Below are 17,619 nucleotides of genomic sequence, written 5' to 3' on the forward strand. Positions count from 1 at the left end.
CGTTGTCATTGATGAAGAAGCTCAACCGGATTTTACATTGAACTAGGAACTTATGTATAGCTGACGGTGATTGTTAAATATAGAAGGTTTCCCCGAGATGAAGGGACAAAATCAACAAATTTTTACAGATTGGTCAGAATCAGCAATAGACAATGGAATGGATTTGTATAAACTCTTTGTCCATCCCTTTAACCAAACGTCAAGCAAGAAAACTCGTGCCAAAATTAATGACATTGACAGCTGATATCATTTGACAATATTGACATGCGGATTGGCCTCAAAATTTCTCAAACGGTGGGAGAACTCGCCTCGATACGATACCAGTTTTCTTGGCTATCGTCAACTAAACCGTTGTATTTAGTTAGTTTGCTAAATCCCAGAATTCTTGTACAAAGAAATTAACGTTTTATATATAAATATTGCCGTGTAGTTAACTTTTATAAGCAACAAAATGAGTTTGGTAGCAAACACAGGGTGAGCATAGAAACAAGTTTATAATTTAGTTTGATTTGTTCTACTTTTGGCCCATTTCTATTAATTGAATGTGTTAATAGGAAATTGGCGGGTCGCACGCTGTTTATTACCGGTGCATCCCGCGGTATTGGAAAGGCAATTGCATTGAAAGCGGCTAAAGATGGGGCGAATGTTGTCATTGCGGCAAAAACGGCTGAACCTCATCCGAAGCTTCCAGGAACCATATACACGGCGGCCGAAGAAAGTAAGTCAATATAAAACATGTAAAAGTAAACTTTTCATTCGGATTTATATCCATAAATCTGTATTGACTCAGGGATTGTCTTGTTTGCAGCTGTGCAACTATATCTGTACCAAACTTTGGACTTTGAACCTGTACTTTGATCAGTGATTATATCCTCTATTTTTTTGTTATTTTACGACAAATATAAACAATCAACGAAACATTAAATTGTTTGTTCTGTAGGTAATAAATAGTTTTATTACTTTATTAAGTTGAGATATACTGGAATCTTATACTATGTTGAATGAGTATTTCTAAATTATAACAAATAAACATTTCTGTTGAATTATGCTATCTATTAAAAACACCCACATCAAAATCTGTTGTGTAGCTTTAAACATCTAAGCATACATAGGGACAGACAGACAGTGGGACTTTGTTTTATAATATGTAATGATACAGGCCTATGCCCAACAGTGAGTCATGGAGGGCTACAGATTAGTTTATTAACTATATTATATGATACTGAATGATTTTGTATAAGCAGCTATTAACTTTAATAATATGCTCTACAATGCCTACTATGAGTTATTTGACGTAATAATTGCTTTGGAAGCAGTATACAATAGAAATATGATTACAGTAAATTTTTTTGTTTTTTTCAATGATGTAGATGCACACAACAGTTACTCAATAAAAAGTGGTTTGCATAAATTAAATACTTACCACTGCTAGTACTAAAACTACTAGTTTGTGTCTTGTAAAAACTTGTTTCGTGTTTTACACACTAGGTACATTTGTTATTTCAATACCAGCTAGGTATTGGCTTAGGAAAAGAAATTTAAAAATTAACTTATTAAGAAGTTTGGCAAAAAGTCTATATGAGATAGATCTTCAATTACTGAATGAGGTCTAAGGACGTTATGTACTTATTTTTATTAAGGCAAATCTATGCTCTTTGTATTTAAGAGATATGTTCACACACTCACCATCCTTGGTTTTACTTTAGGGGTCTCGATAAGACCCAACGCCTGCTTTCTCTTTCAGTTGGCTCACATAACTCTTCCTTGGTATCACCTGGACCTCTTCTCCTTCAATAATAGTTTTTAATTAGGTGTCATGTTGTATCAAGTGGCCAAACATTCTTCCTCTATTTTTCCTTGAGCAGTCCCAATGTAATTTTTTGTTTTCAGTTGAGGCATTGGGAGGTAAAGCTCTTCCATGCATTGTGGATGTTAGGGAGGAGAAGCAAATCCAGAAGGCTATAGATGAAGCTATTAAAAAGGTATCTATTGTGTTATTAGAAAACCCAACTCTTCCATAAATTCAAAGTATTAATTAGATAATCTGTGATGTCTTATTATCGCTTTAATCTCTAAACTAAAATCTGAGATAGCTTTACGTCGAGAATTTTGAATATAAATTGGGTGGAATCACATCTTTGGTCAGATTGATTTGTATCCAGTGATAGGTTTACTACCTATATTTTCCCAGCGTATACTCAAAAAATAGAGCTCAAACACCCTTAAATTTTGGGATTAAATTAAGTAAGTACTGGGTGTTAGTCCAATTCTGCTATTTATGTTATAGAATATTTTTGATACCCCTTATCAAATATCTTAGTATTGTTATTTATATTATCATAACTATCCATAGCCACATAAATCTTCTTAATGTAAAGATAGGTACACCACCTAAACCTGTCATTGAAATCATTATTATAAAAAATTAACAAGCAAAGTTTATATTGATACAAGATAAGTAGACTTTGAACTAAAAATATTTCTTATATCTATAAATGCTCTGGCAACTATGGATTCCGGCGGCCATGAGACGTGGAGACATCAAAGTAGGAAAGCGCACCCTTCGACGTTCAACGACTGAGGAAGAAACCGGAAAACGCTCAGATGAGAGAATCTTTGGAAACACCGATTGGATGCGGAAAATTCGTTTCTGTATGCAACCGAGCAAGTCTATGTATACATTTTATTGGTCACAAAAATAATTTATCACTCATCGTACCTATAGATAGATCTGAGGGTGTAATTTTTGTGTATATATAGTATTTCTCAAAAAGCTACAAACTACTTAATGCCGGAAGAAACTCATTTAAACAGTGTCCATCTCTTTTATCCATTTACGAACCTAAAAAGAATCATACATATTATACAAATATACTTGACGAATTTGCGATGCACATCAATTTACATTTTTAGATCCTTAATTGGCATTAAGAGGTAGTCTTCTTCTTATTTAAGAGCTATGCTCTTGTCGGTGGATATACGCCACGCCTCTATCCTCGGCTTTGCTTTTAAGGTCTCGATACGACACAACGCCTGCCTTCTCTTTCAGTTGGCTTGCATTGCTCGGTCTCCCTGGACCTCTTCTTCCTTTCACCTTTCCTTCGAAAATAGTTTTAATTAAGGCGTCGTGTCGTATCGAGTGGCCAATCATTCTTCCCCTTAGTAAGCCCCCTAAACATTGATGTACAATATTTTTTTCAGTTCAACGGTATTGACATATTGGTGAACAACGCGTCGGCCATCTCTATCACCGGCACAGCCAACACTGACATGAAGAAATACGATCTCATGCACAATATCAACACAAGGGGGACTTTCTTGGCGTGAGTAATAATATGAATGAGTATAAAGCGGTGGTGGTGTAATGGTTAAGACGCCTGCCTGTGGATCGAAAGGTCTCAGGTCCGTATCCTACTCGTGCCATATGAGTTTGTATACCAATCTGCCTCATATATAGTAGTTTTCAAGTCAGATGCCTTTAGACGACTAGAATAAAATCTGACACCAGTGTTAGCAATAACACACTCGGTATGTATGGTAATAATATAATTCGTCTGTGGCTGGTTGAGACGCCATTGACTGTAGCCAATAGGGCAGTTGCCTGAGATGGGTTTACGCCCCGTATTTTGCCAGTTGCCTCTCAAACAATCGGGCGAAAATCCCATCTGTAAGTTGAGTTGGCGCCGAATTGTTGGAATGATACAAAGAAGATCCATAATTTATTGATCTACGGTTACATTAATCTCCGCTTCATAAATACCTTTCGTTCGTTTGCCTTTCCTACATCCTCTCTAAAATGACTATTATTTGAGAGGATGGATGAAATATAAAGAATGGATTAGTGTGTGAGTTCAAAGATTATGTTTGTATAATTTTCAGATCCAAGTTGTGTTTACCACTACTCAAAAACAGTAACCATGCACACATTCTCAACCTATCGCCGCCACTCAATATGAACCCGTATTGGTAAGTGTTAAAGTCCACTTTCCGTTTTTACTTATTACTTGTTACATGGTTTACATGAGAGACAATATGTTTATTCTTCTTCATAGTTGCCCATTGCAGAATCATAATTTGCCGTCCCTTCGATATCGTAAACAAAAAAATGTCGGTGTTATTGAGAAAAAGTGAAAAATGTGGCAAAACTATTTCGAATAAATTTAATACTACATATACATTAAAAGTTCGTTGGCACTGGATACAAAAAGGTAAATTGTGTCGCCCTTGAAACTGTGTTGCCATTATTACAGTATTAATGAGTCTCTTCTCAACTTTATATTTTACATACATAAGAAAATGTGTTGCAGTTAGACCTTGACCTGTACTAAAAAAAAATAACCTAATCAGTACCTGTACTTACTTTGGAATGTTCATATTGACATAAATTTGACATTATTTCTTTACGTCATCGAATATGAATGTGAACAGTGACAGGTGGGTCTTGTTTGCATATGTGTTTGTTGCTAAATAAATGCACACTAAAATACTTAAATAGAAGGGCGAAAAAAATTAATGAAAATGTGCGATTGTGTCTTCTTCCCGCAATCGATGGCTCATCTGAAAGCGTAGTACGGGTTTGCATTGCACTGCTCACTAATGAATTCATTCGAACGAGTGAGACGCAACGAACCAATCGCTTCGCACCAAGCGATTCTTTAACTACATGCATACCAAATTTCATCAAAATCCGTCCATCGATTTAGCCGTAAAAGCGGAACGGACAGACTGACTTTTGCATTTATATTATATTCTATTTTTCTAGCTGTTGAAGTCCCACTGCTGGGCAAAAGCCATCCCTATATAATACTAGGATAGATTAATTAGCTCGTGTTATTTATGCTTATATTTATATTTAGGTTTTCCCTCCATGTGGCGTATACGATGGCCAAATACGGAATGTCCATGTGTGTACTTGGGATGGCCGAAGAATTTAAGCCGTTCAACATTGGGGTCAACGCTTTGTGGCCCAGGACAGGTACTTATACACACACACAAACATAACAACTCCATATAAAAAAAATATATAGAAAAAATCAATCAAAAATTATAGCATGCTATACATATTATTATGTGCAAATTTTGTATGAAAGTTAATCTTAACCTTTACAACACGAGCGCAGTGGTGAATTATAACGCGTTAGTAACGCATGTGTATGTTTGCACGCATTACGACTAGGCTCAACTCGTATTAAAATGTGATTTTTAAAACAAAAGCGTCTACTCGATTTATAAACAGGTGCCGTATGAGATTGAGCTGGATTTTGTCTGAAAGTGTTATAGAAATCCTCCTTTTTAAACCATATTTCTATGTCGTCTGATTGTACTCGTCCGTCGTGTATATAAATTTTCTTTGTGTTTGGTTTCAGCCATCGCGACGGCGGCGATAGAAATGTTGACGGGCGACACGTCCACCAGCCGTAAGGTCGACATTGTGTCGGACGCGGCCTACGTTATGCTGTGCAAGTAAGTCCTGCTCATCAATACTAATATTATAAAGAAAATATAATATAATTTCATCATTATAGCTTTATACTTAGTTGCAAACGCATATTCTATGCTTATTTAGTTAATGTTAATATGTTACATGTAGTTCAATGCAAGTGATATTTGTCTATAAGAGATTGTGCAAATTAGCTTTAGATTGGTGAATGGATAAAGGTATTGTTGTAACAATTGTTGACAAACTTAAATTTAACTCTTAACTCAATAAAATAAAAATAAGATACTAGCTTTTTTGATGGAGCCGATTTTTTTTAAATATATTTTTTTAGACGTTCATAAGTATGATATGCAACTTTTTATGTTTTTACTCGAGCGAAACAGGTACTGGTAGATAGTTAGCTGTAATAGTAATGATATTAAAATTTCTGGTTTCAAACGAAAATTAACCCCACGTCCCCATCGGATAGTGCTCTTAACACTGAGCAATCGAGACCATGCTAATTCAACCAAATCATTTCATCCCTTTACGTCTTACGTAAAGTTTCAATTGCATGACTCTTATGGGTTCTTTTATTTTTCAGAGATCCCAAAACCTACACGGGTAACTTCGCTATCGACGATGATGTATTACGGGAAGCTGGGGTCAAGGACCTCACGCCTTATGCCTGCGATCCTAGTAAGTTTCTTTTATTTCTAAATCTCTTATTAATCTTAGTGGCCAATCAATTTATGAATATTCTTTATGACAATAAAAAAAATAAATTAATTTTAGATGTCCAATAAATTTTTGGCCGATTTTACATATATCAATTTTATCATAGGATTTAGGTATTAGACCAGACTTAGAAAAATCGAGTCTTTTAAAACAATTTTGTCAATGTCAGATATTAATTTTGAAATTCTATATGCAAGTACACTCTATTTAATCCCAATTTCACCGACAAACCATACAGCTGAACGTGACCTAAGAGTTTCACAACTTTCGGCTTTGTCCGCCCCGTAAGGGACAAAGACGTGATACAATATCTGAATGTACCCAGAGAACATCGATAACCTCTTAATGGACGGATTCCTCGACGACCCGAAGTTTATGAGGATTCCTGGTAAGACGGTCACCACATCGCTGCGGCAGTACCACACCTCCGCAGTCAACCGTAAAGAGGAGAAGGTTTGTCTAATGCCTGATAGTCAGCCTTGATACTGGACACGCAACGGACATTGCTTAGTTTTTACTTATTTACTTACGTTTATATAAAGCTCACATTAAAACTCAGCAATGTAGACCCCGATTGTTGCCTATAGTGTAGTGCCATAACGTTGGCAACATTGCCGAACGTGGTTTGAAATTGATTTCGGCTGTCGTTGATTTGCTAGTGTATTGTATTTTTCTTTTTAATAGTTGTTTTCGGCCTGATGCTTTTTAATGAATCGTTTTTTTTTTAATTGCTGTCGTTTACATAGTTTTCGGCCAGATATTGTTGCATAGACCATAACAGTATGTGAACTATATACATTCTAGAAGTAATAGTTTTCAGTAAGTATTTAATTTAGTAATTGTAAATTCAAAGTATTCTTTAATTCGTAACTTGAAATGTTGAAAAGAAATCAAATGAGATTTATGTGTCAATGAGAAGTCCTAATAATAGCATAAATTAATTAAAATATAGTATAAGAAAATACAAATCACTGACAAATTAAACGACATTATCATTGGTTTTTGGCTGTTACAGACGGAATAAGTGGTCATAGTATGTAGGGACAATGGATGTAGGTAATTTTGGGCCATTACTCTCAGTAAATTATTCAATTGTCCGGCATTCGGTTCTTTAGAATTCAAAAGTCGTACTAATGCTGTGAAATATACGAAAGTACATCTTCATAGTGTGCTTCCGGCTATTTTCTGAATTGTGGTCACCCTACATTGTATCAAATGTCTCAAAAGGCTATTAAATGTTGCACCCGATGTCTATATGGAAGCTTCGAAGAACAGGACAATCCTGTGATTTTTCAGTCCTGAGACTACGGGGCTTTGATTCTGCAATCGCTAAACGAAAATCGTGTTTTAAAAGTCCTTATATGGAACTATTATGAAAAATATATAACTCACGATTTAGTCGTAACGCGTTAGCAGAGCCCGTAGTGCGCGATTCACGTCTCGCTATTGAACTTAACACGGTGCGCGCAGCCAACCAATCACATTGCGATATTATTGTCCTCGCTTTACAGGTACCTCGCTGTGATTGGTTGGTTGCGTCTCAATGCGTTTAGATTAGATAGTGAAACGTCACGTCCCTGTATTCATGTATATAAAAATTGGCATAAATTAAAAAAATGCTGAAATTGGAAAACTGTTTGTTCACAGGTAATGTAGCTAACCTATTACCTGATTTCTTTTTGGAGGTGCCGGGTGAACAAAAAGCGGCCATTAAGGTGTGATTGAAAATTCTATGACCACTAATTCTTGTTTGTTATGTAAATAATTACGCTTACATTATGTGTGATTAAACTTTTGGAAGGTATTAATATTATAAATGGGAAATTAAGTCTGTCTGTCTGTTCCGCTTTCACGACTAAACCGCTGGACCGATTTTGATGAAATTTGGTATGCATGTATTTAAAGACCCCCGTTCAAATATAGGCATAACTTTATATTTTCAAAAATCAACCCCAAATGACTATAATGGGGGTTAAAGTTTGTATGAAAATCGTGTCTGTTCCGCTTTCGCAGAGAAATTCACGCGGGCAAAGCCGCGAGCAAAAGCTAACCTCTACAAATGTAATAATGTTTGTGACACCCATCTTATATTTATATGAAATTCTCACAACCGTAACTAACATAATTCGTGTTTGTATTGTATATTATTTTGTTAGTTTTATTTTGTAGTAAGATTGAAATATTTCAACTGCTCATTATGTCTGTTCATTCACCTATTGCTTTTATGGTACTTTACATTACCTCTAGAAATATATCTAGTTTTTATTAAAATATTTTTGAAATAATAGTTGCACTAAGAAGCATCCTTTTTTTTCGCATAATTTGTTTTGTCCTGTTATTCTTTGACATAAATGTTGTTAGGTGTATCGACTATAATGTTTACTAAATATTGTGATTGTTAGCCTTCAGACGCCGGACAAATACCCACGTTGTTCTCTGCCATCAGTAAAACCCTATCTCCGGAACTCGTGAAGAAGACTCAGGCCGTCTACCAGTTCAACGTTAAAGGTAAGTCCAATGTCAAGGAAACTTTTATTTAAAAGCCAAGTACAGTTTGTCTATAGAAAGTAACAAACAGGTTTATACCGATTTTTGCTATTGCAATATCAAATTGAATCTTCCGCTTTCAACCGGGCATTGATTAAGGTGATGTCAATGACCACCAGTAAATCAGTAATATATTACAGGGAAAGAAGAAGGCGTGTGGCACATAGACCTGAAGAACGGAGATGGCTCCTGCGGCCAGGGGGAGCCGAAGTCGCCGCCCGACGCCACTCTCACCATGGACAGCAATCACTTCGCTGACTTGTTCGCTGGTAAGTGATACTCTACCCTTTTATACTATTCTATCCTAGTTTATTAATTAAAGACAAAGATTATAATTATTTGCAAAAACATGAGTTAATTTTTTTTTAATATGTGGTGTTAAAAGAAAAACTATACTACATGTTTTACCGTCCACGGGTATGCAAATTTAAATGGAGAGCATTACTTAATTACTTTAACTTTTTTTTAGTAACTGCTTTATCATTATTATTATCATTAATGAATACTGACGTATTTAATAGGATAAAGTAAAATAAATAATAATAACAATAAATAAATATATTAGGACAAATCACACAGATTGAGCTAAACCCAATGTAAGTTCGAGACTTGTGTTATGGGATACTAACTCAACGATACTATATTTTATAACAAACACATATATAGATAAACATCCAAGACCCCGGCCAATCAGAAAATATCATTTTCCATCATGACCCGACCGGGGATCGAACCCGGGACCTCTCAGTTCAGAGGCAAGCACTTTACCACTGCGCCACCGAGGTCGTCGAGGTCGAGGAGATGGAGTGTCAACTCTCCCTTTATCTCATTTGTGCGTTTTCCTGATCCCTTCTTCCGCCCCAAGCCTTCGTCAGAGCCCAGGGACTGTCCCTACTTTTTCTTGTCCATTACTCACGGTCTTCGACGTCAAAGTTAAATTCAATTCGAACACTAGCTATTGGGAATTAACAAAATAAAAACGTGTATTTAACATGTATAATTATTTCCGTAGGAAAGTTGAAGGCTACAACAGCATTCATGATGGGCAAGCTCAAGATCTCCGGGGACGTCCAGAAGGCGATGAAATTGGAGAAGATGATGAAATCACTCAAAAACAAAGTGTAAATATCCCCCCACATATCATATCAGTTTGTAAAATATATCTAGGTCTCTGTGACCGCAGACAGAGATAACTGAAGACTTCGTTTCGCTCAATGAAAGAGAAACGTTTATTAGAAATACACGAGAAGAAACGGGACAGATCGCTATTATATTTTGTCCCACATCGTGTGCCCTGCTTCACAACACCTATCTTGCCGCTTTATGTGAGATAGGCCGAAAATTATTACATATTATTTGGCTACGCCAGCCCGTTGTCTTTGCTTTTATCTTTGTCTGTGACAGATGTCAAATTGTAGGAAAATATATAATACATCTGTCTATATCGTCGAATCTGTTTGTCCTGCTGTCAAAGGAGATAACTTTAGCTATATTTTACACACTGTTTAACATATCCAGTGCAATATGCTATATAATCAATGTGTGCTCGCTTCATAATATGACATTTTGAAGGTTTTTTGTATTATTATAATGTAACGCGGCTGCACAGGTTTTTTGTCTATTTGGACGTATGTTACAATGTATTATCTAGTCCATAATATTGTGGTATAAGATCCATAAAGATATTACGTAGGAATATGCATCGAGTAAATAGAGAAGTACAATATGAATATTCAAAACTTAAAAAAAAAATGGTTGCCTGTAAAGTCGGTTTTACGGGCGAAGATTTTACGTGACAACGTCTTTTTACGCGCGCGGCAGACCGATCATAGTTGAGTGGGAGAGAGACGCAAGGCGACTCATCGTAACGTTACCGGGCGTTACACTTTTTCATAAGTGACTCCCAGCCGCAACCTAATTTAAGACGTTGTCACGTCAAAAAACGAAGAATGTTATCTCGTTAATCGTATATCGTATATGTCACAAGAATATATTATGATATTATAATTGCACCAAAAAACTTACCATAAGCTTTTTGTCAATTGCCGATAATTTATTATTTTAAATTTTCAGTGACATGTAAAATTACTAAGCAGTTTCAATTTTAGAATTCACAGAGCTTTAAATCATTCAGTTCACGGAAATTGTAATATTATGGCTTTGACAATGTAAACTGCGCTCCGTTTTTTTTTTACAAGTCCTAAAATATAAACAATCTTCACATTACTTAATAATGTATTTTATTGAAAATAAATCAAATATTTACATACCTTTGAACTAATCCGATCTATTTCAAATCTAAAAAAAAACTTAACCGAGATTGCCGTTCAGTCGTAGTAATAAAAAGACATGGTAAATTTGTTTACGTGATAAGACTTGTAAGAAAAAACAATGTTTAGACGTACATATTGCAAAGGATCTTGTAAATGAGGATTTTTCATGAGATCATGTGGATGGATATTACTAATTTGGACAAGTTCGTTGATAAGCTACGAATTGTAGGTGTAATGTTTGAAATAATAGTGTTTATATCGAAAAGGTTGTATATTTTTTGAAATATTTATCGTGTTAATAATGTATGGACTGACGTAAATTATGTTTTAAATTGTGTTTTGTTATTAAATTGAAATCAAGCGTGTTTTTCTGTCAACACACGTATAATCTGTAATTATGCTCGTTCGTTTTTGTAAAAAAATAATATTTTTAATAAAATAATTTTTCATATTTGTCTAAAAAAAGTGATTGAATTTTGATAAAACACCTTTATTTTCAAGTTTGAGAAATATCTTTTTTAGTGTATATTTATTTATTAACCTATCACAAACGAACTATAGATCACAGGCAGGTTGTATGGTGTAAAAAACAGATCAATACAGAATTTTAGATTATTGTGTTTTCAAAGACTAAGTTGTGTGTTTCAAATGATTCTAAAAGTGCATTCAGTTATTTCAATTTATTTCTACTGCACTTTTGACAATATTTTGTGAATGTGCCTTAAGTAATGTAAAACATCCACCTAATACTGTCGATATCTTATAAAACTGCTTTTTTGTAAGTATATTTATGTTCTAAATGGTGTATGTTAAAGGAATATACTGTTTGTAAATAAATATTTTATATTTTCACGTGTATTTTAATTTTAAGTACAGGCTGCATATATATATATATATATATATATATTTTCGTTACGTTACGTCCTAGTCAGTCCTAGTTCTTCTACGTTCAAACTATCGTCGTAGTTAAACAGATGCTGACGCCGAATGAACATTACGTATAAGAGCTTTTATTTACCGCAATGAAAAACCAGCAATGTGTGCCGAATCCGCCATAGTTTAGCGAACTGTTCAGCTATAGTGCGATAGATACCGCCGAATATACTGTTATTCGTACTGATCAAAACGTTCGCAGTATTTGTCCATAGTGTTATTGAATTTAAATAGGTATAGTTATCGACTCAATATTGTTGCATCATAATGTTATCACCAGTTGTTTGTCCAGTGGAGGTCTTGCTTATTTCGTCAGTTACATATCTAATTATTTACTACACTACTAGCTGTTTATCCGCGGCTTCGCCCCCTTAAATGCCTTCGGGAACAGCTTTTCGTATTAAAATTGGGATTGGGATAGTTAACATAAAATATCCATACCTAGTGCATTTAAAATACACACAGCGCCATCTAGTGTTAAAAGTTTATTTTTCCCATTTATTCAAGACTAAGTCTTCTGCATAGTGGTATTCCTCATGGCTGAGGTTTGTGGTCGTTACATAGAATAAAACACAACGAATTTCTTGGCACTATTAATAGCGGTTTACCATTGCCTTTTCCATTTCACACAAAACTTAAGACACCTACCTACTAACTGTTGGCGTGTACTATGTACCTACGAACGTAACAGACGATAGCACATCAACATATCCAAATTCATTGAAAATTCGCCTTTAATACCGCAGTAGCATAGAGGAGCCCGCGGTTGACTGTACATAATGTTGTGTAACTTTTGCCATTGTACTTTCAGATATAAAAACTTGCCGAATAATTTTAAGTATAATAAATGACCTACTTTAAAATTAAGACTTTCGGTTTAGTAACATTTTATTAGTTGTGTAATATTTTATTACATCAGGCTGATAACCTCGTTATCATTTACGAAGTTCAATATTCGCGCGCTTTCGTGACCTCGGTTCGAAGAGGTTATGTTCTTGTAGTTTACTGTCAGCTGTTTACACAGTTTCACGTAATTCTAGTAAAAGAAAATACATTCTAGTAAATAATTAAAAATGTTTTCCATTGACGCCCCTGCCGAGTTACAAAATTCGGAATTTTGCAATTACCGATCTCCATTGAGCACTAGATATGCATCGAAAGAAATGCAATATAACTTTAGTGACCAAAAGAAGTTTTCCACATGGAGGAAGCTGTGGATTTACTTGGCTAAAGCTGAAAAGGTGAGGTTTTTCAATTCTTTAAGTGATACGGTAAAGTAAAATTGTGTAGATTGCATCTTTGGTATACATAATTATCTATATTTGTTTTGAAAATAATTTTGTTGCATTGGCAATGTGACATGACATTTACAATCTGACATTTATTGTCATTTTAACGTAACCTCGCTATAGTTGCCATATACAATTTATAAACCAACGTTGCCATTTTGGGAAATGTAATTTTTTTTACTTTAAGTACGGTACCTATTTATTTAGTCTTATTTTCATATCAAAATACCTAAAGTTATCTTATTGATCATATTAATAAATGTGTACTTACCATACCATCAGGTAAGTACAAAAGTTTCACAAGTAGCTACATAGGTACACATACTTAAATTTCAAAGGTTTTTATCATGTAGGTACTAAATCTAAATAACGAAGTAATTAGAAACCAAAATGTCTAAAAGTCACATCGAAATAACTACTATGCGAATCATGTGAAATGAGGTGCACCTAAATTGTAAATTGTCTACTTAAGACCTACCTACTAAAGATCGTTTAAAATCCGAGAACTTGTTGTGTTCACTATAAAAATCAACTTAAGCTTTCATTAGGTTTCATAATAATAAAATCACCGTCATTAATATCTATTTATTTATTAAAATTATTACATATTATAGAACGAATACGTAGATTAAAACTAGGTATCTTAAAGGGTTCCTGGTGTACGACGCGAGTACCTTTGTTTTTATTTCGTTTTATATAATATTTTAAACCATGAATATATAAGGTAACATTAGCGCCGGATAAAAAGGTGTATTATTATTGCGATACAAAATAACATACATGTGAATCTGTCTACATGCTTTATACTTCATGTTCATTTACATAGTTTAATCATAAATTTACCATTCACAACACTACACGTTACTTACATACTTAAATTAATTATTAAATCTAATTTCGAACAAAATACAACTAAGTAAACTGATGATGAAAAATATTCTTTATCTTCGTCTTCTAAATTTAAAAAAGCAAAGTTTAAAGAACGCGCTATTTAAAATTAATTTTAAATAATTTCAAAAACAGAATAGCGGATTTTTTAATAATTCATTGTGATCCTTGCCAGTCATTCATTGCCAGTTGTTAATGAGAAAAACGCCTGAAAATTATATATTAGAAACGATTAAATAGAAAAGAAATAAACAAGCAGTAAAGAAATAACTTAACTACATCTGGACGGATACTGATTACTGCTTTGGTTCTCTCTTTTATATTCACTAAACAAAATAAACATAACAATAAAGTAAATTACCTATTTATTTTAGTGCAATGTTACAAATTGAACCCGAAACCAAGAAATGTTTGTTTCATGTTATGTAACAGACGATTTTTCGGGATCAATCGGTAAATTCAAATCAAATTCAAAACAATTAACCTAACTCGTTTTAAAATAATTAAATTTTAATAATAATTGAAATTGCATTGAATACTTATAATGATTTTTGCTTGTCTGTGTTACTATATTTTAGTTCCCTATTACGTTAAATTTAATAGAGTGCGTGGGGGATATTTTTTTTATATTGAAGCACAAATTATTTTTTTGAGATCGTGATATACTTAACAAGCAGTAACTTAAGTGCGGTGGTTATGCTTCGTTTGATTTTAGATACATCTTAAATACTATCTAGCGACATTCAGTCTCTTATAATTAAAATTTGGTATAAGCGGAATGTTTTAGTACTTAATTATAATACAAAAATGCATTAAAACTAATTTAGCACATGCCTATTCATAAATAACTACAGAACAGCTAAAAATTACTTACCTACGTTTCATCTAGGTGAAATCTGGGTTTTTACAGTAATTAAGTAAATATTTTATTTGTAAATAGGTATTAAATGTGTGAATTCTGTAATATAATGTTACAGCTGTAAATATAATATAACAACTATGTTTTATTTCTTAGGTATAATATAATCAAAACTTGCACTCTCGGCCAAAAAACATATGTAATAATCATGAGCTACTCCTTGGGCAAAAATCAATCCGTAAATAATAAACTTCTTTTAGAATTCTCTAGCTACTACATAGGGCAACATTGTATAAAGTTAAAAATCAACAGTTAAATTTAATGTGTCAGTTAATTATTCAAAATATTATTATAAGGAGCTGCTCATATGGGCAAACAGGATATTCTTTATTTACACTACATAATTAATGATTTCAATAACAAACAAATACATCTTTTGTCTATGCCTATTAATTTGCGACATTGTCATTCTAAAATTAAATATTATACAAAGGGAAATGTCATTAAAAATAGATAATTTAGTAATCGGCTTCCTTCCTGAATGTAAGGAAAGCGTGGACGAGGAACACCGCGGCATCGAGGACTGCAAACACGCCAGACGTTATCAGTAGATCGTAGGCTTGCTTGTTGGGACGTAGGTTGGCGTAATAAGATCTGTGCCAGTCTGAAATTTAAAAAAAAACGTTAATTGGCGGTAAATGCATAAACTGTTGTTTGCAAGAAAAAGAATTGAAACGCTGATTTTGCAGGTAGATTTCTTTTCACCTACGAAACTCACAGCTGGACAATCTTTCCAAAACAAGCAGCTAGGACATCACTTTAGATCCACAAAGTTTTATTTTCCGTATTTTGTAAAAAAAAAATATTATAAATATATTTTCTACAACTAGAATACCAGAATCGATCACCGTGCGTCGCGTTGCACGGACTTCATCAGAACATTATAATAATTAATTGTAATTACAGTTTCTGATTATAAATTCAGTACAGGATCGGTTTTAGAAAGGAACGGAAGCCATAACACCAATCTCCAAGGACTAGAAGTATATTTTAATGAATGAGGCAAAGTCAAAGACTGCTGTGAGCGCTCTACGTTACGTGCATGATAATGAATGAACTTATTATAATCATGTTCAAACACCAAACCCACAGTGCAATATTATTTGCGAAACTATGAAAATACACGACGTTTCACCAAAATTATACATAGATAAAACAAGATCACACGCACCCGAATTAATATTCGGAATACTTAGGTGTTGCATTTACAACAGTGGACTTAATTAGATGACTTTGTGATTACTGGTTTACGCCTAATATTCCAGAGTTTAATCCAAAATGTACTCCGGTCTTTTTGGGAAGAAATTGGAAAATTATTGGGCGTAAACCAAATAAAAGCTTACACAAATGTGAAATATACTGAAAGATAATAATAACAAACCAAAGTTGTAGTATTGATTGTGCTCCTGATCCGCGGCTGTCGTGTCCGATAAGCATGCAAAGAGTGCAAAATGCATGTAAATATCAAGAGATATATAACACAATATCACATTTTAGACATGACACGACTAAGAGAGAAAGTGCAGGCAGGTAAACAGTGTTATTGAGACAAAATTCCAGGAAAAGAAAACTATACGATCAATGTTAAATATTTTTTAATAAGATTAATTACGGTTTTACTTGTTAATTAGGAAATGTAATTTTACTTTTTTTTTATGAACCTACCATTTAATTTTAAGTTCAATAATTTTGCTCATGAAACTGTTGACTGCTGGGAAAGGCACGTTATGTATTTTATCGCTAATTTCCAGTGTCATTACTTTCTCCAAATTCCGTAAAAATGACAAATGAAACTTAATCGGAGTGAATAAAAGTGAAGTACCTAAACACCTTAATAAAGAATTGTATAAAATCGTCGATGGAATTAAACCTACCGTAGAAAATCACTGCTGCAGCGGCGGTGAACAGAATGACGCCGATGATGGAGAAGCCAATAGAAGTCTTCCAGCCAACCGTCTCACCCAGCAGCCGCGCCAAGATTAGGATTCCAGTGATGATAATGAAACCTGAACAGAATCCACGTTTACTCTACACGTCATTTCATGCCTGATTCGATAGATTCATATTTTTAGACAGATATTACGAGTATCAAACTTGGAAACGAAACATATCAAACTTGGCTGATTTACATCAAACGAGCGAATGCTAATTTTATTCTCAGTTTGGCAGTTCACGAATGCCTAGCCACGGGTTATAGCCAGATATTGATTGGAGAGCTTTTTTAGATAGAATCGCACTAAACTAATAATAGCACTCGTTCGCTTGGTGTAAATACAACTTTACAGTTCTGTCGCCTCTAAGATGATTTTACGCCGGGTTTTTTGATAAGAAATTTGGAAAATATTGGGCATTTGTCAACTGAACACAAGGCTTGTGTCTTGAAACAAAGAGACACAGACCACACTACCAGGAAACTGGTGGACAATGAATCTACACTTCACTTTCACGCAGTTCAATGAATCCAATTTTCCAGTTATTGCAAGTGAAACTGATTTAAATTGCACATCGCGAAATTTGTGGAAAAGTTATGCGCATAACTTTTCCACAAATTTCGCGTTCACACGTCACGTTGACAGCATTTTTTACATTTTTATCAGACATTAATACGGTTTT

At 34.1% G+C, this 17,619-nt stretch overlaps 3 protein-coding genes across 4 annotated transcripts in view; 2 read left to right on the forward strand and 1 right to left on the reverse strand.

The window, feature by feature from the left end:
- Positions 1-274: 274 nt before the first annotated feature.
- Positions 275-9,894, forward strand: Hsdl2 (Hydroxysteroid dehydrogenase like 2). Of its 2 annotated transcripts, none has more exons than XM_053751564.2 (12): positions 275-474; positions 555-718; positions 1,891-1,982; positions 3,202-3,323; positions 3,880-3,966; positions 4,857-4,975; positions 5,367-5,463; positions 6,024-6,118; positions 6,483-6,610; positions 8,560-8,665; positions 8,845-8,973; positions 9,717-9,894. In XM_053751564.2, exons 1-12 carry the CDS (start codon positions 452-454, stop codon positions 9,827-9,829), a joined length of 1,275 nt encoding a protein of 424 aa, XP_053607539.1. In that variant the 5' UTR covers positions 275-451; the 3' UTR covers positions 9,830-9,894. The 2 variants fall into 2 exon arrangements, with proteins under 2 accessions (XP_053607539.1, XP_053607540.1); XM_053751565.2 differs by lacking the exon at positions 6,483-6,610 and adding an exon at positions 7,805-7,872 and having other exon boundaries at positions 294-474.
- A 3,006-nt stretch (positions 9,895-12,900) lies between these two features.
- The window catches only part of Adsl (Adenylosuccinate lyase), a 35,344-nt gene continuing 30,625 nt past the window's right edge, over positions 12,901-17,619 (forward strand). Inside the window, exon 1 of the mRNA XM_053751355.2 lies at positions 12,901-13,151. Within this exon, the coding sequence (XP_053607330.1) occupies positions 12,984-13,151 (168 nt within the window). The 5' untranslated portion in view covers positions 12,901-12,983. The remainder of the gene's footprint in view (positions 13,152-17,619) is intronic.
- Ssk (Snakeskin) overlaps positions 13,770-17,619 on the reverse strand; it is a 31,611-nt gene continuing 27,761 nt past the window's right edge. The window contains exons 8-9 of the mRNA XM_053751356.1: positions 16,881-17,012; positions 13,770-15,610 (exon numbers count right to left, since the gene is read on the reverse strand). Of these exons, the coding sequence (XP_053607331.1) occupies positions 15,465-15,610; positions 16,881-17,012 (278 nt within the window). The 3' untranslated portion in view covers positions 13,770-15,464. The remainder of the gene's footprint in view (positions 15,611-16,880; positions 17,013-17,619) is intronic.

This window comes from Plodia interpunctella, chromosome 11 (assembly GCF_027563975.2).
Source record: "Plodia interpunctella isolate USDA-ARS_2022_Savannah chromosome 11, ilPloInte3.2, whole genome shotgun sequence".
Taxonomy (NCBI): Eukaryota; Metazoa; Arthropoda; class Insecta; order Lepidoptera; family Pyralidae; genus Plodia; species Plodia interpunctella.

Coding starts and splice junctions, on each gene's coding strand:
- Hsdl2 (XM_053751564.2), top strand. CDS start 452: ATGAGTTTGGTAGCAAACACAGG. Junction 3,967..4,856: donor CTCAATATGAACCCGTATTG/GTAAGTGTTAAA, acceptor ATTTATATTTAG/GTTTTCCCTCCATGTGGCGT. Junction 8,666..8,844: donor CTACCAGTTCAACGTTAAAG/GTAAGTCCAATG, acceptor AATATATTACAG/GGAAAGAAGAAGGCGTGTGG.